The following is a 27,898-nucleotide window of genomic DNA, read 5'->3' on the forward strand; positions in this document are numbered from 1 at the left end:
GCTGGAGTCCCAACAGCAGTGCGGTGTAGCGGTTAGAGTGCTGGATTAATAATAATTTTATAATAATAATAATTTATTATATATACCCCGCCCATCTGGCTGGGCTTCCCCAGCCACTCTGGACGGCTTCCAACAAAATATTAAAATACCATAATGCCTCAAATATTAAAAGCTTCCCTAAACAGGGCTGCCTTCAGATGTCTTCTAAAAGTCTGGTAGTTGTTTTTCTCTTTGACATCTGGTGGGAGGGCGTTCCACAGGGAGGGCGCCACCACCGAGAAGGCCCTCTGCCTGGTTCCTGTAACCTCACTTCTTGCAGGGAGGGAACCGCCAGAAGGCCCTCGGTGCTGGACCTCAATGTCTGGGTAGAACGATGGGGGTGGAGATACTCCTTCAGGTCTACTGGGCCTCTGACGCCGTTTAGGGCTTTAAAGGTCAGCACCAACACTTTGAATTGTGATCGGAAACGTACTGGGAGCCAGTGTAGGTCTTTCAAGACCGGTGTTATATGGTCTCAGCGGCCGCTCCCAGTCACCAGTCTGGCTGCTGCATTCTGGATTAGTTGTAGTTTCCGGGTCACTTTCAAATATAGCCCCACATAGAGCGCATGGCAGTAGTCCAAGCGGGAGATAACCAGAGCATGCACCACTCTGGCCGGACAGTCTGCGGGCAGGGAGGGTCTCATCCTGCGTACCAGATGGAGCTGGCAGACAGCTGCCCTGGACACAGAATTGACCTGTGCCTCCATGGAATGGAATGACTCCCAGGCTGCGCACCTTCAGGGGCACAGTTGCCCCATTCAGGACCAGGGAGTCCTCCACACCCACCCACCTCCTGTCCCCCCAGAACAGTCCTTCTGTCTTGTCAGGATTCAACCTCAATCCATTAGCCGCCATCCATCCTCCAACCGCCTCCAGGCACTCACACAGGACCTTCACCGCCTTCACTGGTTCTGATTTGAAAGAGGCAGAGCTGGGTATCATCCGCATACTGATGAACACCCAACCTAATGCCAGGGGGACCAGTTTGCCCAAAGTCAAACACACGTGTGTGGGGTGGTGGTGGTTTTTTTGGAGGGGATGCTCTGAGTCACGATTCCCTTTCCTTTGGCCCCACCCTCTTCCCCATCTGTTCCCCTCAGGAAAGGCGGGCGGGGGGGAGGGGCCGAGTGGAAACCGCTAATTAAGACCTTGGTGCGTCTAATTAACGCTCTCCCCTTGCAGCGAATTAATTAGGCTCCAGGTTGCCATGGAAATGGGATGTGACCTAGAAACGCAGGCCGGGGCTTGAGGAGAGGGGCTGCCCTTTTTCCGCATCTCTTCCCCCCCCCCCAGGGAGGCATGGTTTGGGGGCACAGCGGGTCACAGCCCCGCAAGCCCTTTGACCTTATCCCAGGGGCCAAAGACGGGCTGAGGTGTCGCGGGGGACGGAAACAGGGACATAAAACTCCACAAAAATCCAAAAATGAGACCCCCTCCATTGGCTAAGCTTCAACCATCGTCCTTTCATTCATCTCTGGCCTGGGACCCAGCTCACCTGCGGACCCCAAACACACCTGCCCCACCAGTTCCCTGGTCATCGGTTTGTGGGATTTGGGTCTGGGGTCCCGCCGGGATTCTGGATCTCGTTGCAATAGCGCCTCGTAACCCTACTGATCCGCTGGGGATCCCAGCCAAGGCCGCATTTGCACCCTGTCTTTAAAGCGCCATGGCTTCCCAGAGAATTCTGGGAGCTGTAGTTTGCTGAGGGTCGAGAGGAAAACCCCTCTGTTTTCCCCCTTGTGAGACTGCAATTCCCAGAGTTCCCTGGGAAGGGACATGGAGTGTCAAAACTGGCTTCCCCCAAGGAATCCTGGGAGTTGCAGTTCGGTTAAGGGTGGTGGGCATCGTGAGGTGACCCCCTCTCTGAGCTACAGTTCCCAGAGTGACTTAACACATCCACCCCTATTTTCAAGGGATGGAGGACTGTAGCTGTGTGAGGGGAATAGGGGTCTCCCTTAACCCTTCACGCAACTTGACTCCCAAAGGCCCAACAATTTCAGGGGCCCCGTGAGCGCCTGGTTTCGAGAACTCACGCTGCCCGTTCTCCCCTGTTACCATCCGACTCACCTCCCAGCCCTCCTCAGCTACCGATTCCTGCTGCGTATTCATGGACTCTCAGAACCGCAGAGTCGGAAGGGGGTCTCCCAAAGGTCATCCATCCCAACCCCCCGCCATTCGTGGAACAGCGGCACGCAGAGAGGAGCTGGCGTGTCTGCCGCGCGCTAGGGGAGAACCTCTCCGGCCTTCCTCCCAAAGAGGAACAGCGAGAGGCCGTCGCGGAGGGAACGGTCCCAGCCTCACGGCACCCATCTCTCCCTTCTCGCCCTGCAGATATCCGGGACAGCGGCAAGAAACCGGTGATGCTGTTTATCCACGGCGGATCCTATATGGAGGGGACCGGGAACATGTTCGACGGCAGCGTCCTGGCCGCTTACGGGAACGTCATAGTCGTCACCATGAATTACCGGCTCGGCGTGCTGGGTAGGGGGGCTTCGCTGGGGTGGGCCGGGGGAACGGAGCCCAAAATCTTGACTTCTTTCTCTTTCTCTTTCTCTTTCTCTTTCTCTTTCTCTTTCTCTTTCTCTTCCTCTCTCGTTTCCCCTAACATACCATGTTTTTTGCTCTATAAGACTCAATTTTTCCCTCCTAAAAAGTAAGGGGAAATGTGTGTGCGTCTTATGGAGCGAATGCAGGCTGCGCAGCTATCCCAGAAGCCAGAACAGCAGAGGGGTTGCTGCTTTCACTGCGCAGCGATCCCTCTTGCTGTTCTGGCTTCTGGGATTCAGAATATTTTTTTTCTTGTTTTCCTCCTCCAAAAACTAGGTGCGTCTTGTGGTCTGGTGCGTCTTTTAGAGCGAAAAATATGGTACATAAGTGTGAGAAGGGAGCAATAAAACCTCCGCATAAAACCTGGTTTCGTTTTCCTCTGCCGTTCTCGCGTTGCGTGCGTGCCACCGGCTCAAAGCGTTCGTTTTGCCTCAATTGGGATCGAGACTGGTTTGGCGGGGAGGGCAGGAACGGACGCCTAAAAATGCAGCGCTTTCTAAGAATCGGCCGGATAGTTAAAAACAAATTGCAGCCGACAACTCGTGTATAGTGCGATGCAAATTTCAGTCTATTGTCATGTTAGAACTTTTCTAAAGTTTTAAAGTGTTGTTGTGGGCAATTTCCGTGCTGGTAATTTTGTCGTTTTCTCTCTTCTTCTTCTTTTGTAAACTGGTTTGAGCTTGTTGCTTTTAACAACCAAGCAGTGTATAATCTTTAACTGAAATCAAATGAAATAAATACACCAGGCACCACAGGCCGGGCTCAGAGGTGGTGGGAAGTCTTGGTTTCTGCCTCTCCTGCAACGGACGTATTTTGAAAAATCGGAGAAATGAAAACCGATGTTGCGTTCTGGAAGTCGTGCGCGGTGAGAGGAAAATCTGGCCTCCTGTTCTGATCTCGGAACAGTTTTGTACACGGTTTTCTGTGCAGCCAATCTGTTCCCTGCCCATATACCAAAAAGTAAAGCAAGGTGTTTTGTTGAAACATATTTCTTTCTGCTCCAAACTGACCCTCATGGATATCCAAGCCGTGATGCACCTTTGCCCTGGACTTAAAATAGCTGTGACAGCTCAGTTGGTAGAATCTTGATCCCAGGGTTGTGGGTTCGAATCCCATGTTCGGCTAAGGATTCCTGAATTGCAGGGGGTTGGAATGGATGGCGCTCGGGGTCCTTTCCAACTTGGCAATTCCGTGATTCCACCTGTACGTTCGGGTGAGCGTTATGTGCACAGGAGAGCCGTTAGGAACATAGGAAGCTGCCGAATCAGACCTTTGGGGTACCTACGGGACTGCCTCTCCTGGCATGTCCCACAGAGGAACTTCAAACAAAAACATCTTGGAGGTCCCAGGCCACAGAGAGTTTAGGCTGGCCTCAACCAGAGCCAGGGCCTTTTCGGCTGTGGCCCCGATCAGGTGGAACGCTCTGCCACAAGAGACTAGGGCCCTGTGGGACTTGACATCTTTCCATAGGGCCTGCAAGACAGAGCTGTTCCACCAGGCCTTTGGCCAAGGCACAGCCTGACTCCCTCCTTTGGCAATCTTTAGCCTAATGGTTGCCATCAATCTGAGTTGAATTAATTTTATAATGAAATGATTTTAGAATGTTGTACTATTTTATTGTTGTTAGCCGCCCTGAGCCCGGGTTTGGCTGGGGAGGGCGGTATATAAATAAAATTTATTATTACTATTATTAATATTGTCCACACTGACTGGCAGCAGTGACCCTCCAGAGTTTCCAGCAGGTGATATTCTGAGGGACTGGACCTGGCATCTTCTGCAGGCAAGGCAGCGCTACTCCCTGAGCTATGGCCAAGTGCCCTTAAAATAACACAAGATTCTAGTCTTCTTTGCTCCGAAGGAATGGCTGCTATAAATAGGAACATAGCAAGCTGGAGTGTTACTGGAGGGGGAAACATATTGTGCTCCTTCTGGGGTAGTTTGTCCACCTTTTGGCCCCACGCCTGCCCTCAGCTCTCACTTGTGGCTCCTAGAAGCTGCCAGCGTGTGACAGGGGCCACACCCTGGGAACGGCTTCGACTGGCCGGCTGAACCAGGCGAGGGGAGCCAACGGGTCTCAAACTAACTCCGTGAGTTAGGGACTCTCTTTGCACGTGAAGACAGACTCTGGCAGATGTAGCGGACGAGACCAGGAGTGGCTCCAATGGTCCTGAAAGACCCACATTGGCTCCCAGTACATTTCCGAGCACAATTCAAAGTGTTGGTGCTGACCTTGAAAGCCCTAAATGACCTCAAAGGCCCAGTAGACCTGAAGGAGCATCTCCACCTCCATTGCTTCAGGTTAAGAACTTTGCTTCTGAATGGGAACAGAAATTGTGCTCCGGCGGCGCGGCAGCAGCAGGAGGCCCCATTAGCTAAAGTGGTGCTTCAGGTTAAGAACAGTTTCAGGTTAAGAACGGACCTCCGGAACGAAGAATGGCTGTACAGCAGCCATTCTCAACCCGTGGATCCCCAGATGTTGTGGAACTACAACTCCCATCACCCTAGCTAGCAAGGCCAGAGCTCAGGGGTGATGGGAGTTGTAGTCCAACAACATCTGGGGACCCACAGGTTGAGAACCGCTGCTGTAGAGGGAAGTGAGGGGCAAACAGGGCTCGCCCATCTAGGAGAAGGAAAACTCTCATCCTCAAACTCCGCTGCCTTGCGGGACATCTTCAGGAGAAGAAAAGGTTAAGGAGGAAACGCTATTTGTTGTTATTTAGCTGTTTAGTCATGTCCGACTCTTTGTGGCCCCCTGGACCAGAGCACACCAGGCCCTCCTGTCTTCCACTGCCTCCCGCAGTTTGGTCAGACTCATGCTAGTAGCTTCAAGAACACCGTCCCACCATCTCGTCCTCCGTCGTCCCCTTCTCCTTTCCCAACATCAGGGTCTTTTCCAGGGAGTCTTCTCTTCTCATGAGGTGACCAAAGTCTTGGAGCCTCAGCTTCAGGATCTGTCCTTCCAGTGAGCACTCAGGGCTGATTTCCTTCAGAATGGAGAGGTTGGATCTTCTTGCAGTCCATGGGACTCTCCAGAGTCTCCTCCAGCACCAGAATTCAAAAGCATCCATTCTTTGGCGATCAGCCTTCTTTATGGTCCAGCTCTCACTTCCATATATCACTACTGGGAAAACCAGAGCTTTAACTATACGGACCTACAAATCTGGAATGGAGTCCCTAAGGCGATTGGATGAGGCCTTGTTCGCCTCCTTCCAGCAACTCCTGCAGCGAATCTGGTGCCAAGCGTCCTACTCTCGTTTCATTTGGACCACACCTGCGAGGCCGAGAGGGGGGTCTTGTCGTCTGGGCATCCCAGGACCTCCGCACACACTGCCCAGTCTTGCACCCCAACGAGGTCACTTTGGGGCTGATGACGCAGTGGCTTGGCCTCACCCCGGAAACGCACTCCATTGTCTCTCGAGACTGACGGTTGCCAACGACAGGAAGCGGATACAGACTCTGGCTCCGTCTAGCTCAGACCTGCCTGGAGAAGCCATGAGGGATTTGAACCCGGGACCAGGTACCCTATCCACTCAGCTACGATGTCCCTTCCTCAAAGGGGAAGACGCATGCAGGCATTGCGTAATGTGGGAAGGGGGCCTCCCGCCGGCCTCTGGGTTCTGGGTTGGGGGTGAGATTCTGACCTGGAGCGTGGACCCCTCTTCTGAGGCTCAGCCTCGCCTGCCCGATTGGCGGTTCGAGCCCTGACTCGGCCCCTTCCTCTCGCCTCCGCTCCCCCTGCGGGTGTGAAATTTACCCAGGCGCAGTCGAAATTAATATTTCATTAAAAAGCTTTTAATAATTAACGGCGGGGCCTCGTTATCTCCAGCAAAAAAAAGAAAGAAAAGCGGGCGCCCCCGGGATGGAGCGATGATTAATTTTAAAGGAGACGTGGCCGTGCGGACGGGAGCCTTGAGCAGAGGCAGAAAGAAAGAAAGAAAGAAAGAAAGAAAGAAAGAAAGAAAGAAAGAAAGAAAGAAAGGCCTTTTCCGATCGATCGCTTTGCAGAGCTTCCCTTTGTGTTGTGTGTTGAATTGGGAACGGGAGGAAGTTAAGACCTAGGACCCTCGTACCTACGGGACCGCCTCTCCTGGTATGCCCCGCAGAGGACCTTAAGGTCCACAAATAACTGGTGATCCCGAGCCTCAAGGTGGTTAGATTGGTTTCAACTAGGGCCAGGGCCTTTTCAGTACTGGCCCCGACTTGGTGGAACGCTCTGTCCCAAGACACTAGGGCTCTGCGGCACTTGACATCTTTCCACAGGGCCTGCAAGACGGAGCTGTTCTGCCTGGCCTTTGGTTTGGACTCAGTCTGACCCTTATGTTTCCCTCCCCTTTTATGGTCTTGATTTATCAGCTATTTTAAAATGAGGCTGCATTTTAACCTGTATTTTAAATTGGTTTTTCCCCCCTCCCTCTCTTTTTCCCCTATTGTTTCTACTGTGATTTTATTTTATTGGTGTTAACTGCCCTGAGCCCAGCTCTGGCCGGGGCGGGCAGGGTATAAATAAAATTTATTATTATTATTATTATTATTATTATTATTATTATTATTATTATTATTATCAGGAGCAGCCTCTGCTGGAACCTGGTGCCTGCCAGATGTTGGGTGTTTTTTTTGGCGGGGAGGGAAGCCGGTTGGACTTGAAGTTTGGAATCATAAAATCATAGAATAGGAAGGGACCCAGGGGTCATCTAGTCCAACCCCACTGCGATACAGGAATCTCAGCTAAAGCATCCATGACAGATGCCCCCCCCCAACCTCTGCTTTAAAACATCCATGGAAAGGGAGTCCATTACCTCCTGAAGGAATCCGTTCCACATGGAGGATGCTTAACAACCTGGGACCAGTTTACCTGCAAAGTCGCTTTGCCAAACGCAACTGCTTCGGTCGGCAGAATTGGCGCTGCTATGGGACCTTGTGATTCCCGTTTTCCGCATTTTTAAGAACCCGATTGCTTAATGTGGCAGCGAGCAAGAGATCAATGCTGCTAAAAACATGCTAAAAACATGAAGGAACTTTTCACCACATGTGGTGGACCTGCCCCAAGGTGAAAGACTTCTGGGAAAAGATTTATAATGAATTGAAAAAAAATGTTGAAATATATATTTATAAAGAAACCAGAGGCCTTTCTTCTTGGAATAACAGGTCTGGAATTCCCCAAGAAAGATGTTAAATTATTTTTGTATGTCACAACTGCTGCTCGAATTTTACTAGCTAAGAAGTGGAAAACCCAATAACTACCAACTGCAGAAGAATGGCAGATGAAGATGATGGATTTTTTGGAGCTAGCCGACCTAACCGGAAGAGTCCGCCACCAGAAGGAGGAGGAGTATCAGGAGGAATGGACGAAATTTAATGACTATTTAGTTAAATACGTTAAGTTAAACTAATTGGAAATAGCTTGCAAGTAATAGATCATCTTAGGATTTCATATAAGTGTTGAATTAAGGTGTTTAATCCTGAATTGAAAAGTTAGAACGATGATAAGTGATTAAGTTTATAAGAACTTTGATTTGGAAAACCGTTAAAAGGATATGCAATGAAATCCAACCAAGGGGAAGCGAGGAAGTCACTAAGTCACTTAACAATGTTAACAAGTGTAATTTTAATAAGGTTATGATGTTTGTTTGTTTGTTTGTTTGTTTCTCTGTCTGTCTGTTTATAATTTTGTGAAAACCATTAAATTTTTTTTTAAATAAAATAAAATAAAAACATGTTATATTCTGTTGGAAGTTGCCCAGAGTGGATGGGCAATGCAGCCAGATGGGTGGGGTAAAAGTGATAAATTATTATTATTATTATTATTATTATTATTATTATTATTATTATGTACTGAAGTTCTCACCCTGGGCCAGCAGGGGGGATACTGTAGATAGTTTTCACTCAGGTCCACATATGCAAAGAAGGGATAGAAAGTGACGTTCAGTGATTGGATAGTTTCAGAAAGTTGTTGCAGTTGCGTGGTACTGGAGCTCTATATAAGCAGGCTGGCTGAGCCCTTCAGTTCAGCTCTGTTCTGGCCTGTGAATAAACAAGAGCTGTTTGAAGAATCGCTGTGTCGTCTGATATGTTCACCCACAACTTAACTATTATTATTATTATTATTATTATTATTATGACTATTATTGTTGTTGTTGTTGTTGTTATTTAAGACAAGGCTACCCAGATGCTTAGAAAGTTGAGGCAATTTGAATCTGTTGTGGTTTTTTTTTAAGTAGGGATCTGAGGCATCAAAAGATGTGTGTGTGTGTGTGTGTGTGTGTGTGTGGTTTCCCCCGGAAATCAGAGTTATCAGAGTGGCCGGGGCAAGCCAGCCGGATGGGCAGGATATAAATAATACAAATATTATAACATGATTATTATTATCAAAAGAGAGACCAGGGAGAAGAGTTGGTGAAAGAAGACTGGAAGAAATTCAAAGACTACTTACAGAAACATTGTAAAATTAATGAATGTTAGAAGGATGTTGGATAGAAACTAAGCGGTTTCCAGCTGTAATGCTTTAAGAGATATGAAAAAAAAGGTTTTATAAATGGGTAAAAGTTTAATGGTAAGGATTTGCTGAACTAACAAATCGAACTGGAATACAAAGAAGGGAGGTATGAGGAGGTCCGAGGAAATAAGTGTATGGAAGTTATGTTATTGAAAATTAATGTGTGTTTTTAACTGTTTTTTATTTTGTATGTTTATTTTTCTTTTTTTGTTATATCTTAAAAACTTTCAATAAATATTATTTTTTAAAAAAAAAGATTATTATTATCAAAAGAAATGTGTGTGTCCACACGCTTCTCGTTTCTCCCAAACCAGTCTCAATCCGAATTGAGAAAAAGCAACGACTCGGCTGTGTTTTAAGACGTACGCAGCCTAAATTTACCGTATTTTTCGCTCTATAGGACGCCCCGGACCACAGGACGCACCTTGTTTTAGAGGGGGAGAACAAGAAAAAAAAATCTCCCCCTCTCTGCTCAGAGCCCCTTCAGCGAAGCGGCAGGAGAAACGGAGCCCCTTCCATTTCTCCTCCTGCTTGGCTGAAGGGGCGCTGCGCAGATCTCCCTCTCTGCTGAAGCCAGGAGAGTCAGCAAAAGGAACCCGAAGCCTACGGAGCGCAGCAGGAACTCGTGGTGCGCTCCGAAGGCTTCAGGCGGCCATCCCTGAAGCCCGGAGAGCGAGAGGGGTCAGTGCGCACCGACCCCTCTTGCTCTCCAGGCTTCAGCGAAAGCAACGCGAAGCCTCCAGAGGGCGGAGGGAGCGCTCCCTCTGCGCTTCGGAGGCTTCGTGTTGCTATCGCTGAAGCCAAGGGGCCTGCATTCGCTCCATAGGACACACACACATTTACCCTTCATTTTTGGAGGGGAAAAGTGTGCGTCCTATAGAGCGAAAAATACGGTGTGTCGGCTGCAGGAGGATTGGCCTGCACTAAATCGCGTCTTTCCCCCTAGACGCTCGCCCTCTTCTTCCTCCTCCTGACACGGCTTTTTTCCTTTCTTTCCTTCCTTCCCCTCGGCAGGATTCATGAGCACCGGTGACCAGTCCGCCAAGGGAAACTACGGGATCCTCGACCAGATCCAGGCCCTGCGGTGGCTGAACGAGAACATCGGGCATTTTGGGGGCGACCCGGAACGGATCACCATCTTCGGCTCAGGGGCCGGGGCCTCGTGCGTCAACCTCCTCATCTTATCCCACCACTCGGAAGGTAGCGCTCGGGTCGTTCGACGTTATGGCGGCGGGTTGGCAGGGTTTTTTGGGTGGTGGGTGACGATCCCGTGCACGAGAAACTGGCGTAAAGCGAAGCGAGCTAAGGCAGCACAGTTTTGCACCCGATCCGAACCACATTCGGCAACAGGGGCCGCCGTTTTGCCTAAACCTGGCAGAGGGGAAATAATAATAATAATAATAATAATAATAATAATAATAATAATAATAATAATTTATTATTTATACCCCGCTCATCTGGCTGGGTTTCCCCAGCCACTCTGGGCGGCTTCCAACACAATATTAAAATGCAGTAATGCATCAAACGTTAAAAGCTTCCCTAAACAGGGCTGCTTTCAAATAAACATTTGAAATAGTTATTTACCCGTGTGGCCAAAACTGAACAGGCCTACGATCCGGCCTAAGTACCCCCAGTCTGGTCCCGCCCCACAGAACACCCCCTTTGGGGGAGACTTAGGCCCCAGTCTCCGTTCATCCAGCTTCGGCTGAGATGGGCATGAGGCAGGGCCTTCTCGGTGGTGGCTCCTCCCAGACCTTGGGACTCCCTCCCTCGAGAAGCCAGACAGGCTCCCTCCTGGTTGTCCTTCTGCCAGCAGGCAAAGACTGTTTCATTCCCACAGGCCTTTGGGGACTGACTTCATCATCATCATCATTATTTTAATTTTACATTTCAAAATAAACATTGTACAAACGTTAAAATATCAAATGACTTCCCTTCTTCTCCTTCCATGGCTCATTTTACGTATCATACATTCCTGAATATTTTACTATCACCCTTCAAATCAGTTTTCCACTTTTACAGCCATCAAAAATCACCACATTTTTCCGTGTATAAGACCCCCCCATGTATAAGACGTCCCCTATTTTTGCGGACTCCAAATTAAGAAAACACCCCACAGCACTATCCGTGTATAAGACGAGCCCCAATTTTAAGCCTAATTTTTTGGTTTAAAAAAACCCTAGTCTTATACACAGGAAAATATGGTATTCACTCTGTTGAATTTATCATAGTGCTGCCAGCGTTTTCAGCTGTGTACAGTTATTTTCCATATATTCAATAAATGTTTTCCACCCCTCTTTAAATATATGTTCTTCTTGCTCTCTTATTCTATGATGCCAATTTTCTTTACTTGGGACCTCGTTCACTTTCCATTTTAGGGCTAACAAAACACAGGCTACAGTTGTTGCGTACATAATTAACTTTTCTGACACCTAGGAATTTCTGTCTGGGTTATTCCCAACACCTGGGATGCGGGTGGCGCTGTGGGTTAAACCACAGAGCCTAGGACTTGCCGATCAGAAGGTTGGCGGTTCAAATCCCCACAATGACGGGGTGAGCTCCCGTTGCTCGGTCCATGCTCCTGCCAACCTAACAGTTTGAAAGCACGTCAAAGTGCAAGTAGATAAATAGGTACCGCTCCGGCGGGAAGGTAAACGGCGTTTCCGTGCGCTGCTCTGGTTCGCCAGAAGCAGCTTAGTCATGCTGGCCACATGACCCGGAAGCTGCACGCCGGCTCCCTTGGCCAATAAAGCGAGATGAGCGCCGCAACCCCAGAGTTGGCCACGACTGGACTTAATGGTCAGGGGTCCCTTTACCTTTTTATTCCCAACAAAAGGGACTCTGGGTTCTTTGGGGGGGAGGAATAGTTTTAAACATTTTTTTCAATTCATTATAAATTATTTCTCAATATACTTTTACCCTTTTACAATTCCACCATATATGAAAGAATGTTCCATCCGCTTCTTTGCATATCCAGCACTTATCTGATTCTGTTTTATAAATCTTAGCCAACCTACTCAGAGTTAGGTACCATGTATGAATCATTTTCAAATAATTCTCTTTCAATAAATAACATGCAGTAAATTTCAGGTTGCTTTTCCAAAGTTTCTCCCAGAGGTTAAGATCTACATTGTGTCCTATATCTATTGCCCAGTGTATCATTGAAAATTTAACTAGCTCGTCTTTTGTTTCCCATTCTAATAAAAAAATATTACATTTTAGGCAGAAGTTTATCCTTGTTTTGTAAGAATTCTTTTTCAAATTGTGAGCTTTGATCCAGAAATCAATTCTTTCTATCTAATTTAAACATGTCATATATCTGGTGATATTAACTCTCTTAATTGTAATTGCTTCAGTGGGAGATAACCGCAAATGTGTTTTTCTTTCCAGCAGTTTTTTTATATTTCTCCCAGACTCAATATAGATACTTCCTAAGATTGTGGTTCAAAAAGCTCTCATAGATTTTAGCCTTCCCATGCCAAAGACATGCATGCCAGCTGAATATTAAATCACGACCTTCTAAATCTAGAATGTCTGCATTGTCCAATACAATCCATTCTTTTAACCAACACAAACAAGCTGCCTCATAATACATTTGCATATCTGACACTTATCTGAAAGAATATTATTTATTAATATAGTTGCAGATTGATCAGTATAGATTGCTTTAATTCCCGCTACGAAAGAATTACCTATTTCTCTAAAACCTTGATCATAAATGACCATGAAATATTATCAAAAGCTTTCTCCACATCTAGAAAGATTAGCGTGGCCTATTTTTCATTTATTGCTTCCAGATACTCTCTTAAATTAATTACATTTCTTATATTGTCTTTCTTTTGTCGGCCTGGTATAAAACCCAACTTGTTCTCTGTGGACTGCCTCAGTTAATGTCCTTTTCGATCTATTAGCCAAGATTGTAGCAAATAGTTTGAAGTCAATCATGAAATAGGTCTGTAATTTTTGGTCTTTGTTAAGTCGCTGTCTTATTTGGGGATCAAAGTAACGAATGCATCTTTCCATGAGGCTGGGACTACTCCCATCACCAAAATTCTGCTCATTCTGTCCTTAAGTGGTTTTATAAGTGCATCCTGAATCCTTTTATAATAAATTGCGATAAGTCCACCTGGCCCTGGTGCTTTTCCCATCTTCATTCGATTTATTGCCATTTGCAGTTCCGATAAAGATATGGGTGTATTCAGAATTTGCCGGTTTTCCTTAGATACTCCGGGGTATGTGACAGTCACTTAAATAAGAATCCATTTTCTTAAAGTTCTCCTTCTCACAACAGTATAATAAAGAATTTCCCCAAAAAACCGCTTTCCTTAACTCTTTTGGGCTAGTCAAATGCTTATCCTCATCAACAATATTATTTATTGTCTTTCTTTTTTGAGTTGCCATGCTAATAATTTACCAGGTTTACTAGCAAATTCGAAAATTTTCTGTTTCATTAATTTAATTTTCATCTCAATCTCTTGATTAACTAACACCAAAAATTGTGCTTGCAGGGGTTTAATTACTTGACATACATCTTTCTCCTTTGGTTTTGCAATTAACTCCTTCTCTTTATTCAGTTGAGCATCTAATATCTCTTGTTTCTTTTTTCCCCCTTTCACTTTTTTGAAAAGCATTTTGTTGAATTAGGAAGCCTCTCATCACTGCCTTACTGGCATCTCACACTACACTTAAATCAGGTCAAATCAGGTCAAAAAATTATTGTAGAGAGTGTTGACCCTTACTTACAGTTTGTTCATTTTGCAACACCACATCGTTTAACCTCCACCTAGACGAAGATCAATTCTCACCTGTTATTGTCATCAAGATGGCATTGTGATCAGATAGTGTCTTAGGCTGAATTTCTACCCTTTGTACCCTGGTTGTTAATTCTTTCGAAGCCCATAAATAGTCTATTCTGCATGAAGAATTGTTTGTGTTTGAGAAAAAAGCAGATTGACGTTCCAATGGATGTTTAAGTCACCATAGGTCAATTACCATATTTTTCCGTGTATAACACGCCCCCATGTATAAGACGCCCTCTATTTGGGGGGGACTCAAAATTAAGAAAATGGGGGGATATTGTCAAGAGTTGTTGAGCTTTTGGGGGGGATTGCTCACCCGACACTGACAATTGCACGCATCGCAGAAGACACCAATCAACTGCCCAATCACCGCCGGCAGCTGCCAATCAACCACCCAGTTGACGCAACGGCAGCCAATCGCCAACAGCTCTTCACACAGCCACCAATCACCCGCCCTATCGCCGCTGAGAATCTCGTGCTCGCGGCTGCAACCAATCGCCCGTCACCCCTCAGCACTACTCATGTATAACACAAGCCCAAATTTTAAGCATAGTTTTAAAATAAAAAAAACGCCTTGTGTTATATACAGAAAAATACGGTAAGTCAAAATTGGGCACCATGTTGAAAAAAAGACATTTGGTAGTTTCCCTTCTTTTGAATTTATTTTCAGTACAGTTCTGTCTAAGTCAAGGGAAACAACAGCGTTAAAAGCACCCATCATCATCATTTTAGTATCACACAGATCAAACAATTTTTCTTCCAGATTTTTAAAAATCAGTTTTCCGTTCATTGGGGACATAAATTCCCACTACAGTAATTGGTTCCCCACCTAGTCTCACTTCAATAGCCATCATTCTGCCTTCTTCATCTTCAAAGGTGAATTTAGGATACATCATCACTCCTCTCTTTTTAGCTTTATCAGAATAGATAAACTCTTGTCCCAGACCTTTATTTATTAGTAATTTTCTATGTTGTCTTTTTATATGTGTCTCCTGTAAGCGAATGATGTCTAATTTCTGCTTTGTCAAGATGTGCGCTATTTTATTCCTTTTCGTTTTGTTATTTAGTCCATTTCCATTCCATGAAAGGATTCGAAGATCCGTCTTAAATCAGGGGTGTCCAAACTTTTTTCAAAGAGGGCCAGGTTTGATGAAATGAACATGCATGAGGGCCGACCAGAGCTTTTTTTAGGATTTTACCCCGGGAAGTAAACAAGGGCCAGATTAAACCGACCAATGGGCTGGATTAGGCCCCCGAAACAGACTTTGGATATGCCTGATCTTAAATTATGCTGTGTGTGTGTAATAAATATACATGTATATATACAGACACACACACACACACACACACACAGCCAAACCTTAGTTTTTGATTGTCTCTGATGCCAAACGTTTTGGCTCCTAATTGTCGAAAACCTGGAAGTAAGTGTTCTGGTTTTTGAATGCTTTTCGGAAGCCAAACATCCAACGCAGCAGACAAGCAGCTTCCGATTGGCTCTTCCGATTCCAAAAGCCAATCAGAAGCCATGCCTCGGAAATCAAATGTTTCAGAAGTTGAACGTCCTTTTGGAACGGATTACGTTTGACTTTCGAGGTGCCACCGTGTGTGTATATATCTCACAATTCCAGTTTTCCTTCTAGCCCCTTCCCTCTTTACTTTTTGTCCTCTTCTTCCTTCTCTTCCTCTTCAGTCAGCAGGAAGGCAGGACAAAGCAAAATAATCCCAATTAGATTATGCAGGAATCCACCAGTTTTTAAAAAATATATAGAAATTCACAATCCATAAAGCGCATCCCACTCAGTCAGCCAAAATCCAAGCAGGAAATTATATTTATATATTTGAGTGTGCCGTCCACTCCATAAAAGAAAAAAATTCAGAAGCCAAGAGAGAAGAGCAAAAAACTCTTCAGGAATCACTGATAAATCCTTACAGTAATCTAGGGGGTATACACCCAACTGCAGTAAGTTTAATAGCAATGGGGGGAAATAAAATATGCCGGGGGGGAGGACAATCAATCAAGCAATCAATCAATCAACTGATTTAAGTGTAGTGTGGGATGCCAGTAAGGCAGTGATGAGAGGCTTCCTAATTCAACAAAATGCTTTTCAAAAAAGAGAAAGAGGCACGTTTGTTCATTTTCTCCATTGACTTTGCAGCGCACACTTTGACCCTCGGTTGTCGAACATCTTGGAAGTCGAACGGTCTTCTGGAACAGATTACGTTTGACAACCGAGGTTCCACTGTAATCATCATCATCATCATCATACGTCCCAATGGCTTCTCCAGCCATTCCCTTCTCCTCTTGACCGCTGACTGTCCTTTTCCTTCCAGGTCTTTTCCAGAAAGCCATCGCGCAGAGCGGCACAGCCATCTCCAGCTGGTCGGTCAACTACCAGCCCCTCAAGTACACCCGCATGCTGGCCTCCAAAGTGGGCTGTGACCACATGGACACGAGCGACACGGTGGAGTGCCTGAGGCGCAAGGCCTACCGGGAGCTGGTAGACCAGGACATCCAGCCGGCCCGTTACCACATCGCTTTTGGTCCCGTGGTGGACGGGGACGTGGTCCCGGACGACCCGGAGATCCTGATGCAGCAGGGCGAGTTCCTCAACTACGACATCCTCATCGGCGTCAACCAGGGGGAGGGCCTCAAGTTCGTGGAGGACTCCATGGAAAGCGAGGACGGCATCTCGGCCAGCTACTTCGACTTCACCATCTCCAACTTCGTGGACAACCTCTACGGCTACCCGGAGGGCAAGGACATCCTTCGCGAGACCATCAAGTTCATGTACACGGACTGGGCGGACCGGGACAACGGCGAGATGCGCCGCAAGACCCTCCTGGCCCTCTTCACCGACCACCAGTGGGTGGCGCCGGCCGTGGCCACCGCCAAGCTTCACGCCGAGTACCAGTCGCCCGTCTACTTCTACACCTTCTACCACCACTGCCAGACGGACACGCGCCCCGAATGGGCGGACGCGGCCCACGGGGACGAGATCCCCTACGTCTTCGGGGTGCCCATGATCGGCGCCACCGACCTCTTCCCCTGCAACTTCTCCAAGAACGACGTCATGCTCAGCGCCGTCGTCATGACCTACTGGACCAACTTTGCCAAGACGGGGTGAGACGATTGTGCGAATGGATTGATGCACTAGGAGAAGATAGGTTCTTGGGTATTTTTCTTCCTTGGTGAGATCAGCAGAGCACCGCCCTTTGCAGCTTTAAAACTTGGAAGCTGATTTAACCTCCAAGAAATAATAATCCAGGATGCTTTAAGGCAGACTGGACCCCCCCCCCCCGGTATTATTCCTTTTCTCCCACTTAAAAACAACCATCTCTCACACACCTTGTTTTGTGAAGATGTAAAAGTAGCATTTACTTACATAATCCAGATCTCTGAGCAGCTAGGCAAAATGTTGCGAATCTGGCAATATATTGCGAATCAGGACGTGTGTGTTATGCAAAAATCACAATGTGGGGGAAACCGTAAAGCCAATGCTTCTCTCAATTCCTGCAGCCCCTCTTGACTCTGGTAGCTCAGCTGCCCCCTGACTCCTGCGGGGGGCAGCGAATCACAAGAGCAGCCACCAGCAAAAATCACAGTGAACTTTTTGTTTCAATTGTGAGATAAAGTGGAGGCGTAGAGCAGGGGTCCGCAAACTTTTTCAGCAGGGGGCCGGTCCACTGTCCCTCAGACCTTGTGGGGGGCTGGACTATATTGGGGGGGGGGGGAATGAACGAATTCCTATGCCCCACAAATAACCCAGAGATGCATTTTAAATAAAAAGACACATTCTACTCATGTAAAAACACACTGATTCCCGGACCGTCCGCAGGTCAGATTTAGAAGGCAATTGGGCCAGATCCGGCTCCCAGGCCTTAGGTTGCCTACTCATGTGCTAAGCTACTGAAGGTAATGGGGCCCTTTCTATGTCCAGCTGTCCTTTGTCAACAACAAATTGTCGCTGTTTTTTGTTTTGAAGATATGCTATCTGGTAATTGATGGACCTCATAGGTATCTTAAGCCATTTGCCCATGTTGCCCTGCAACCAGTCCATGCAGAATGTAGGCACCCTATATATAGAAAGGAGAAAACCTGTGATATTTTAGGGAGCAGGCTAGCAGGTGGGGGACGGATTTAGAAGGCGACTGGGCCAAATCTGGCCCCCAGGCCTTAGTATCCCCACCCATGGTATATAGAGTAATGATGATAAGCAACATAAATTGAAATTTTGAGGGAACCAAAGAAGGAGGGAGGGAGGGAGTGAAAGTTGTAGGTGGAATGATCAGTTGCTAAAGTTGAAATGTTGTTGCCTTGTTTGTTTGTTAAAATTTATACAGTGGTGCCCCGCAAGACGAATGCCTCGCAAGACGGAAAACTCGCTAGACGAAAGAGTTTTCCGTTTTGGAGGTGCTTCGCAAAACGAATTTCCTATGGGCTTGCTTCGCAAGACGACAATGTCTTGCGAGTTCCTGCTGGTTTTTTTTCCTCCCCCCCTTTTTCTAAGCCGCTAAGCCGCTTATCAGCTGATCCGATCAGCAGATAAGCCGCTAAAAGCCGCTAATAGCGCTAATCCGCTAATCCGTCAATGGGCTTGCTTCGCAAGACGAAAAACCCGCTAGACGAAGAGAATCACAGAAAGGATTCTTTTTGTCTTGCGAGGCACCACTGTAAATGAAATCATTTTGAAAAGCATTTTAATTAACGCAAGTGATGACGGTGATGGTGATCTCCGCCTCCTCTCCCCCCTTTCCGCAGGGACCCCAACCAGCCGGTGCCGCAGGACACCAAGTTCATCCACACGAAGCCCAACCGCTTTGAGGAGGTGGTGTGGACCAAGTTCAACACGAAGGACAAGCAGTACCTCCACATCGGCCTGAAGCCCCGGGTGCGAGACAACTACCGCGCCAACAAGGTGGCCTTCTGGCTGGAGCTGGTCCCGCACCTTCACAACCTCCACGAGCCGCCCTACACCTCCACCACCACCCGCATCCCGCCTTACGTCACCCGCTGGCCCACCACCCGCGTGGGGCCCAGCACCACCCGCCGGCCCATCCCCACCCTGCCACCGGACGAGGACGACGTGGTCCGCCCCCAACGCTACGTCCCCTTCCCGGGCGACTCGCGGGACTACTCCACCGAGCTGAGCGTCACGGTGGCCGTGGGGGCCTCGCTCCTCTTCCTCAACATCCTGGCCTTCGCCGCCCTGTACTACAAGCGGGACAAGCGCCACGAACTGCGCAGCGGGCGCCGGCTCAGCCCCCAGCGCAACGCGGCCAACGACCTGGTGCACGGCGGCCAGGAGGAGGAGATCATGTCGCTGCAGATCAAGCACTCGGAGCACGACGCCCACGACTTGGAGCCGCTGCGGCCCCACGAGATCCTGCGCCCCGCCTGCCCCCCCGACTACACCCTGGCGCTGCGACGCGCCCCGGACGACGTGCCCCTGATGACCCCCAACACCATCACCATGATCCCCAGCACTATCACGGGCATGCAGGCCCTTCACCCTTTCAACACCTTCCCCACCGGACACAACAACACCTTGCCCCACCCTCACTCTACCACCCGCGTATAGTCGCCTTCCCCTCCGTGCCCCTTGGCCGCCCCGCCCCGCTCAAGCAAAGAGCGGGCCACCTTTCCTGCCACGTGGACGGGTCTTTTGTACAACGTTGCGGGGGGAGGGGGGTCTAGCAGATGGAGGGGTCGGGCGATTTGGAGGTCCGCCCGTCTGTCCCCGCGGCACACGGCACGGACGGGCTGGCAACGGTTCTCCACCCTGCTTGGGTCCCGACACCCTTTGGCGACACCCGCGGCATGGCATGGCAGCAGAGGAGGGCGGCACCGGCAATCTCGCTTCCTTTTGGGGCGCTGGGGGTTCTTTCCGGCATGAGGCGAAGAAGCGGGTCGCCTTCCCACCCTCATTTTCCGGACGGGCGGCGGAAGAGCGGCCATGGTTTTCGCCGGCGCTCCCGGGAGGAAGATTGGCCTGCCATTCCTCGTCCATCTGGGTCCGGGCGGCAAAGGCATCCTTTGTCCTTCCGGGCGGAGATAAGGGAAGTCTGACTCGCAGGAAAAGAGTCCCCGCCGTGGCTGTGATTGACAAAAGAAGGCAGTCCCTCTGCCCCCAGGGGGGTCGGCGACGCCACTCAAAGCAGTCGGCTCGGCTTGGATGGATGGACGGACAGACGGTGGAGAGGAGGGGTGGGAGGGTCAAAGGTCAGAGAGAGGGGAGAAAGAGAGAGAGGAGCCGGTTCGCTTTGGCGCAACCTCTCTCTTGGTGGTGAAGGTGCCCTGTGGTCCGCCCAGCGTCAAATTCCCAGTGCTGGATTGCTGCGGAGGGAGCAGCCGGTCAGCCCAGACAAATTCTGGGCTGAGAGGTTTGCTAGAGATCCCGCCCCCTTTCTTTCACCACCACCCCTTATTTTTCCTTTTTCGAGTCTGTCTGGCGGAGGTGGAGAGAGAGAAGGGAAGGAGACCTGGAGGTGTGTGTGTGTCCAGAGTGCAGAAGCAGGGGCGCGTTCCTCCCCAAGGCAGTGGTCCTAGCGATGGCTGGTTCACGGCTGCCGAAAAAGGGTCGCCCTGCTGGAACGAGGAGCGACCCCTGCCTCTCTTCGCCGTTGGGGGGGGGGTACTTGTCAAAATCCCAGTGCCTTCCTTGCACAATTTGCAGAGGGTTAGTTGACCCTTTCTCGTCCGCGGGGGGCAGGACCGCCAATTTGCTGCCCCCACCTCCCTCCAATTTGGTGCAAGAGCTAAAGCTTTGCCCAGAATCACTAGGTGTTGTTGCTTTTTTGGGTGGGGGGGGGGACTTAACAGACAGTGTGGGGATGTGGAGCATCTAGAAGGGAACCCAGAGAGGGGGGGTTCAAAGCGGGGTGGGGGTGGGCAGGCAGCATGCGCCAACTAGCTTGTTCCCAAGGCGAAATTTTTGAATGCAACAACTGGAAATCCGCTTTCCCCCCTGAAGGGCCCCCCCCCCGAAGGGTGTGACTACAAGATTTGGGGAGGAGGGGGAAGCTGTTAAGAAAACCTGCAAAGGTACACTGCATGTTCCAGGCTTTATTATTTTAATTTTTAAAGATCTGAGCAAGGAAACGAAGGAGTGGCGATCGCGGGGCGTCAGAGTTTTAGTCTCTTTGACATGGGGGAGCATCGCTTGCCTTTTGCTTCGGAGAAACCAGACCTCCCCCCAGATCATTTCTCCCCCCCACAACCCCTCTTCTATGGCGGTGGGGGGAGGCTCCCCCCCTTCCTGAACACCCTCCTTGCGAGCTTCTGAACTTTCGCGGCTTTTCGGGTGGGATTCAGCCACGCATGGGCGCAAAATTCACTTTGTGCAGATCTAATTGGCCGGGAGGTCTTGTGCCAACATACCCATTTCTCTCTCCCCCCCCCCCCCACAAATGTCATAAAAACTAATTCACGGGCATCCGCTGAAACTGGGTGTCATAGGATTCAGGGCAGGCGAAAGCCCGTCGTGGTGCGACACAGAGTTAAACCCTGGAACTCCCTGCCACAGTGGCCATTTCTCAGGGCTTTAAAAGAGAATGAGGCAAATCCGTGTGCTCTGCCTTCACGGAGACCGTGATGCTTCTGGATTTTACTTGCTGGAAACCACAGGAGGGGAGAAGGCTCTTGGGCTCGGCTCTCGCTCGTGCGTTTACCATCATGTGCAAAATGCGCCCGAAAATGAGGGAGGCCACCCACCCTTTCTCTTGACCCATGCTTTGATTTTATCGTCTATTGGTTAATTCTCCCGGGTCCCAGGAGGTTCTCTCGCCATTCTGCAGCCGCGCCTTGCGATGATCCGATCGCACCCGCAGAGGAATTGATGCTCGGTTACGCAAAACCTCTATTTTGGATTTTCCGCACATCTGATAAGATCCGGTTCAGAGGGCAAAATCAGATGTCCGCAAAGCACAGCCGTGGAACAGCGGGAAAGCCCTTGAACCTGATCGGTCGGGACACAGTGCGATCAAAATATGGGTCAAACGACAGTGGGTGAAGCCCACAAAATCCACATTTTATGCGATTGATTTGCCCCTGGAGGTGCGTACCTGAGCAGCCTACATTCAGGTGTGATATTTTAACCTGTCCATTCTCCCTGTTTCACACAATTTGCTGTTTTAAGCAACCTCGCCCCTGTAGCTATTCGACATCAAAAATGCCCGTTTAAAAATAATCACAGAAAGCTTGTAAGGAGTGCTTTTAAAGAGGTGGCCTTTCTGGATTTTTGAAGGACAGGGAATCTCTGGTTTTTAGCAGGGTGGGGAGTTTGGGACAGCAGTTGTTTCCGGTGAACAATGTGTGGACGATGGGAAATTAAAGGACGGGTCCTTGCTTTGACGCAATGCCATCCAATTTCCTTGCAAACAGTTCCTCCGTATATAAATTGGCACCAAGGCGCAAGAAACAGGTCACCTGGAATCACCCTGTTTCTCTGCATAAAATTTCTGCAAAGTGGGTGCTTCCAGGTGGGTCCTTATTCCAGGATCTGAGGGTTGCTGTTTTGCAAGTGCAATTTTGTTTTTGTTCGCACAAGCCGCAGGACGTTTTTGGTGTTGGGAACGCCAGCCCGTTCGCCCTCCGCATTTCCTTTTTCTGCGAAACATCCAGCAAGTTAAAAAAAACAGCTGCGGTTGCCAGTGAAGGAATGAACGACACTAAGCCCCAGCTTGGTCCATCGAGAGCTGCAAATTTAAATTGGTGTGAAACAGGTTTGAAAGTTAACGCTTCTCCCCCTCCAAAGAACGTCGTTCAGCAAAAAGTGCAGAGTGTGCTTTTGTTAGTGACTTGCAGCCTTTTCCTACCGGACGGCGGCTACTCCGGTTCGTAGAATTGGACAGCTGGAAGGGAATCCCAAAGTCATCTAGCCCAACCCCTTGCGACGCAGGCTCCTCATTCGAGAGACAAGGCAGTTGCGATGGGTTTAGACGCGCCCCTCCTCCTTTGCAAACCTGTTTCCCCCTCGTTCCTTCCAGGAAGGCCCACTTTTCCTTCCCTCTTTGCGCTAGGTTTTCTATGCATGACGCAGGCGGGATCCGAGATATCTCCTCTTGGGGCAAAATGAAGTTTTGGATTTCGTCTCTCTAATTACGTCTGGGTTGGCAACCGACCCAAGGAGCAGGTGGGATAGCAGGCCGGGAAACAGCACCCTTCCAGAGAGAAGCTCTAGCACAGAAAACCGAGTCAAAATGTTCAAAGTCCTTCTTCGTGCAGTGCCGAGTTAGACTATGGAACTCCCTGCCACCGGAGGCAGAGATGCTTCCGGAAACCAGGAGAATGCTTTCTGTTCACATCCGGTTGGCCACTGCGAGAATAGGCCATTGGCCTGATCCTGCCACCCAAATCCACCCCGTTTGCCCTGCATAAGCTCCGCCTGTCCATCGAACCCTGCCCTCGATCGATGCCCACCTCCGCAGAACTGAGCCTTCTTCCCCGCGTGCCTCTCTCCCCGTAATACGCAGCTTGGCTAGCTTGCATGAGCCAGCTCTTGTTTCCTCCGAAGGCGCTCCTTTTCTGCGTGTGCCTTTTCCTCTTTGCTTGGGGGCCGGGTCGTGTAGGTTGAAGGGGAAGGGAGGGCACCTCTTTCTCAGATGGGGGTGGCGCAGGGGCGAAGTCTAAAGGGCGTGCCGCCGCCACCCCCCGACCCGGCGACCCTTCGTTCCCGACTTCCGTCTCCCATCCCCGCCGTGCAATATGGACCCATCTATGCACCCACGCGCACTTCCAGTGATCTCCTGGGATCCCCAGGATGACTCCTCGCCCCCTGCTCGGCCGTAGTACGCTCTTTCTAGAGCGACCTCGTACTTGCTGGCTCCAGTAAAGATGGGGGATCGTAGAAGAATAGGATTGTAGACTTGGAAGGGACCCCGAAAGGTCATCCAGTCGAACCCCCTGCAATGCATGAAAGGGAAATGTGATATTTTCGTTTTCAGAAGCACATCGTTCTCGGGTGGGTGTTTGGCTCTCGTTTTTCCTTTCCCCTCCTTTTCTGTCTCCCGTCCCCACTGCTGCCTTCCTCGCTTCTCGTGCCTCTGCCCTTCATTCTCATGGCTGGGGGCGTGTGGGGAGACCATTATCGTTTCCGGAATATTCCGACGACGAAAGAGGAAAGACGAAGGGGAGCGGATGAAGGCCGGTGGAGGGGAGGGGGAGGGCGGTTTTGGTTCTTAAGCCATTCTGAAGACTCCATCTTAACTTGGCGATGTTCCGAGTTGGTTTCCTTTTTCTAAAAAAAGAAAAGAATAAAAGAAGTTTATTATAAATATAAATAAATATATATATAGATATCTCCATTTTTTTAAAAAAGGAAAACAATTATTTTGTAAAAAAAAATAATGAACAAAAACAAAAATTTAAAATGATTAAATAGACGGGGCGGGCGGGAGGGCGGGGAACAAAAGCGAAATCTGTGCCAAACTCAGCAAACTTAGATGGGGGGTGGGGAGCATATTTTTTTCGGGGTGGTTTGTTTGTTTGTTTGTTTGGGGGGGCTGTTCTCTTGGGGTTTTTTTTTTGCAAATACCGAATTTCCTGGGACTCCTGTGAACAAAAAAAGTCTGTGCCAAGGAACGGAATGAAGTTCCAACGTGGGGTGCCAACGCACCTCTGGAAAGAGCGATGTCAGAGCCTTACACTGTTGCCAAATGCCGACCCCCCCAAAAAAAAACCTCGCCCCTTTGTCCTTTTCACCCCAAAAGCGCCAACTGCAATATCCCGGATCCGTCCGCCGGCGGAGAAAAGCACAGGCCATTTTGTTTGGAGGTCCAAGATGGCAGCCCAGATGTTCTCCGCGACCCAACATGGCCGCCTGAGGGACGACAACTACGGCGGCAGCTCTGAAACCGAAAAGTTGCCACGCGGGGCCTCCCCTCCGTTTGTTTCCGACGACGTCCTCCTTCCCGTTTGCCAAATCCGTTTGCCAAATCCAAGGCGGCCCTCTTTGCTTTCTGAAAGCCGACCGACGTGGCCTCCTTGGGGGCGGCTCCGTCCCGCCGTTCAAGATGGCCGCCCGGGAAACGATGCCTCCGCCACCTCGTTTTCTAAAAAAAAAATCAAGTGCTGCCTCCATCTGTCGGCTTCGCAGGCTGGCGCAAACCCGACTCAGAGGATTTATTCTTGCTAGGATGACGACGGCCATCGTTCTCGCCGTCCCCTTCCGACATTTCAAGATGGCCGCCGCCCCGTCCTTGTGGCCCGTTCAAGATGGCCGCCTTCCCACCGCCATGCGCCGCGACCCAAAATGGCTGCCAAGAACCTCGCCTCAGGCGGCACAAGAAGGAGGGTCGGCCTCCCCTCCTGCCGCCATTGTCCCCCCACTTGCAAACTGGAGAGAAATCTATTTTTATGAGACTTTAGGTTTGGGGCCAGGAAGGGGTTGATTTGGGGGTTTCGCAGAAAAAAAGCGAATTCTTTCCTGCACTCGGGGGCCACACACACCCACGGCCGAGTCCTCTGCGCCCCGTCCCCAAACTTGCGGACTCTCGCCGCCCACCCCAGAAAAGACGGACCATTTCTCATGGAAGAGGGCGCGACTGAAATCAAAAACACAAATCCCAAGGTGGTGCTCTTCTTCTTCTTCCTCCTCCTCTTTTCTTTCTTTTTTTAATTTCGTCGGTTTGTTACGATCGAGACACAGCTGGTGGGTCGAAACGCCTCTGGGGTGGCTTGCGGCACCCCCCCTTCCAGCCTCCGAGAGAAGAGGGACTTGGGGTGCAATTTGGGGGGAGGCGGGGGTCCGAGCTGAGATGCTGTACACATTTTTAAACCTTGCAAGAAATGGAAAATGATATTGTAAATATATAAAAAAAAATGATTTAGCCGCTGGGTGTGCTTCTTGAGCTCTTGGGGGGCTGCGGTGGGGTAGGGTGGGAGCAAGACCCCGGGGCTTCAGCCTTGAAAAGAGCCTTCTGTAACCTGGGGCTGGCAGACTGCCTTGGACTACAAATCCCATCGTGCTGGGAGTTGTAGTCCCAAAGAGCCGGCACTGGCAGGGGCTGATGGGAGTTGGAGTCCAGAACAGCTGGAGCTGGCAGGGGCTGATGGGAGTTGGAGTCTAAAACAGATGGAATTGGCAGGGGCTGATGGGAGTTGGAGTCTAAAACAGGTGGAATTGGCAGGGGCTGATGGGAGTTGTAGTCCAAAACAGATGGAATTGGCAGGGGCTGATGGAGTTGGAGTCTAAAGCAGATGGAATTGGCTGGGGCTGATGGGAGTTGGAGTCTAAAGCAGATGGAATTGGCAGGGGCTGATGGGAGTTGGAGTCTAAAACAGATGGAATTGGCAGGGGCTGATGGGAGTTGGAGTCTAAAGCAGATGGAATTGGCAGGGGCTGATGGGAGTTGGAGTCCAAAACAGCTGGAGCTGGCAGGGGCTGATGGGAGTTGGAGTCTAAAGCAGATTGGCAGGGGCTGATGGGAGTTGGAGTCTAAAACAGATGGAATTGGCAGGGGCTGATGGGAGTTGGAGTCTCAAACAGATGGAATTGGCAGGGGCTGATGGGAGTTGGAGTCTAAAGCAGATGGAATTGGCAGGGGCTGATGGGAGTTGGAGTCTAAAACAGATGGAATTGGCAGGGGCTGATGGGAGTTGGAGTCTCAAACAGGTGGAATTGGCAGGGGCTGATGGGCGTTGGAGTCTAAAACAGATGGAATTGGCAGGGGCTGATGGGAGTTGGAGTCTCAAACAGGTGGAATTGGCAGGGGCTGATGGGAGTTGTAGTCCAAAACAGATGGAACTGGCAGGGGCTGATGGGAGTTGGAGTCCAAAACAGATGTAATTTGCAGGGGCTGATGGGAACTGTAGTCCTAAACAACTTGACGGCTCCAAATGGCATAAGGCTGGTTAGACAATGGCTACCCGTTCCCAGGATGCCCTGCCTTGCACCATGTGCTCTACCAATAGGCATTGTGTGGCAGTGGCCAAAGGTAGCAGACGCTGTCGCCTCCCTTGTATCCGGCTGGATCCTAGATCTCATCCCGGTTCACTCCAGTTAAAAGGATCTGGAACACATCACGGAAGAGAACCGCCCAAGTCGAGGAGCTGCTGGGCCAGGCAGACTAACCTGGCCTATCACAGAACCGTTGTGTTGTAAGGGTCCACATGTGGTCATCCAATCCAACCCCCTGCAGTACAGGAGCCACAGCCAGGAGGCTTCCTGTTGGGTTGCTGCCTGGACCATAGCTGTCAACCATCCCTTATTTGGCGGGAAAGCCCCTCATCCCAGCGCCGTGTCCCGCTGCTGTCCCTTATTGATGATGTCCCTTAAATTTCCCGGGTTTCAAAGGAAGCCGCTCCTCTCCCTCCCTCCCTGCCAGCCAGGGAGGAGGGAGGCTCCAACTGTGTTGCTTGGCTGCGTTGCTCACCCAATAAGGAGTCTGAGAACGACTGGGGGGGTGGAGCTTGCATGCCTTGTGCCAATCAAATCGGCCGCCTTGCCTGGGGACTCGCCTTTGCTCAGCGCTTCCCAGCGGAGAGGCGACAGTGGTTTTCCTTGCTGCATCCCCTTTGCCGGGTTGCTGCGCTGTGGGAACCACCGCTTGAGGCTTCGTTTGGCTGCTGGCTGGGCTTTCTGCCTTTGGCTCGGAGGGGCTCAGAAGTCGAACATACCTGTGCCCGGAAAATCCCTTATTTTGGCTGCTGATCCCTTATTTTCAAGGCTGCGGGTCCCTTATTTTCAAATCTGTTGACAGCTATGACCTAGATGTGCCCCGTGCCTCATCCACCCCGGTGCCTTCTGGGGGGGTGGGGTTGCCCCTCGTCTAGAGGAGCCCTTGCCCCAAAGCACGGGACGAGGACACATGCTAGGAATGCAGAACGTCTGGGTTCGATCCCCAGTTAGGAAGCGAGTTAGACCACTGGGGTCCATCAGGAAGGCACACACGGACTGGCAGCAACAGCCCTCCAGGATTTCAGGCCCTACCTAGAGATTGGACCTTCGGCACTCCAAGCCGATGTCCCAGCACTGAGCGACGACGGCCCTTCCCCATAAGGTGCCGGGTTCAAATCCTCC

The 27,898-nt window shown here is 49.8% G+C and overlaps 1 protein-coding gene and 1 long non-coding RNA gene across 3 annotated transcripts in view; one reads left to right on the top strand and one right to left on the bottom strand.

The window, feature by feature from the left end:
* Positions 1-23,375, top strand: part of NLGN2 (neuroligin 2) — a 67,652-nt gene extending 44,277 nt beyond the window's left edge. For both annotated transcript variants that reach the window (XM_083472589.1, XM_083472590.1), the window contains 4 exons: positions 2,373-2,522; positions 10,096-10,281; positions 16,212-17,001; positions 18,640-23,375. In XM_083472589.1, coding sequence (XP_083328715.1) covers positions 2,373-2,522; positions 10,096-10,281; positions 16,212-17,001; positions 18,640-19,459 — 1,946 coding nt within the window. In that variant the 3' untranslated portion in view covers positions 19,460-23,375. The remainder of the gene's footprint in view (positions 1-2,372; positions 2,523-10,095; positions 10,282-16,211; positions 17,002-18,639) is intronic.
* A 97-nt stretch (positions 23,376-23,472) lies between these two features.
* Positions 23,473-25,700, bottom strand: LOC310692265. The gene is made up of 2 exons (XR_014518695.1): positions 24,580-25,700; positions 23,473-24,115 (listed from the first exon to the last, which is right to left on the bottom strand). It is a non-coding gene; the product is annotated as an uncharacterized lncRNA (long non-coding RNA).
* Between the last annotated feature and the right edge of the window lie 2,198 nt (positions 25,701-27,898).

Source organism: Podarcis liolepis (assembly GCF_965112155.1).
Source record: "Podarcis liolepis genome assembly, chromosome: 13".
NCBI classification, from domain to species: domain Eukaryota; kingdom Metazoa; phylum Chordata; class Lepidosauria; order Squamata; family Lacertidae; genus Podarcis; species Podarcis liolepis.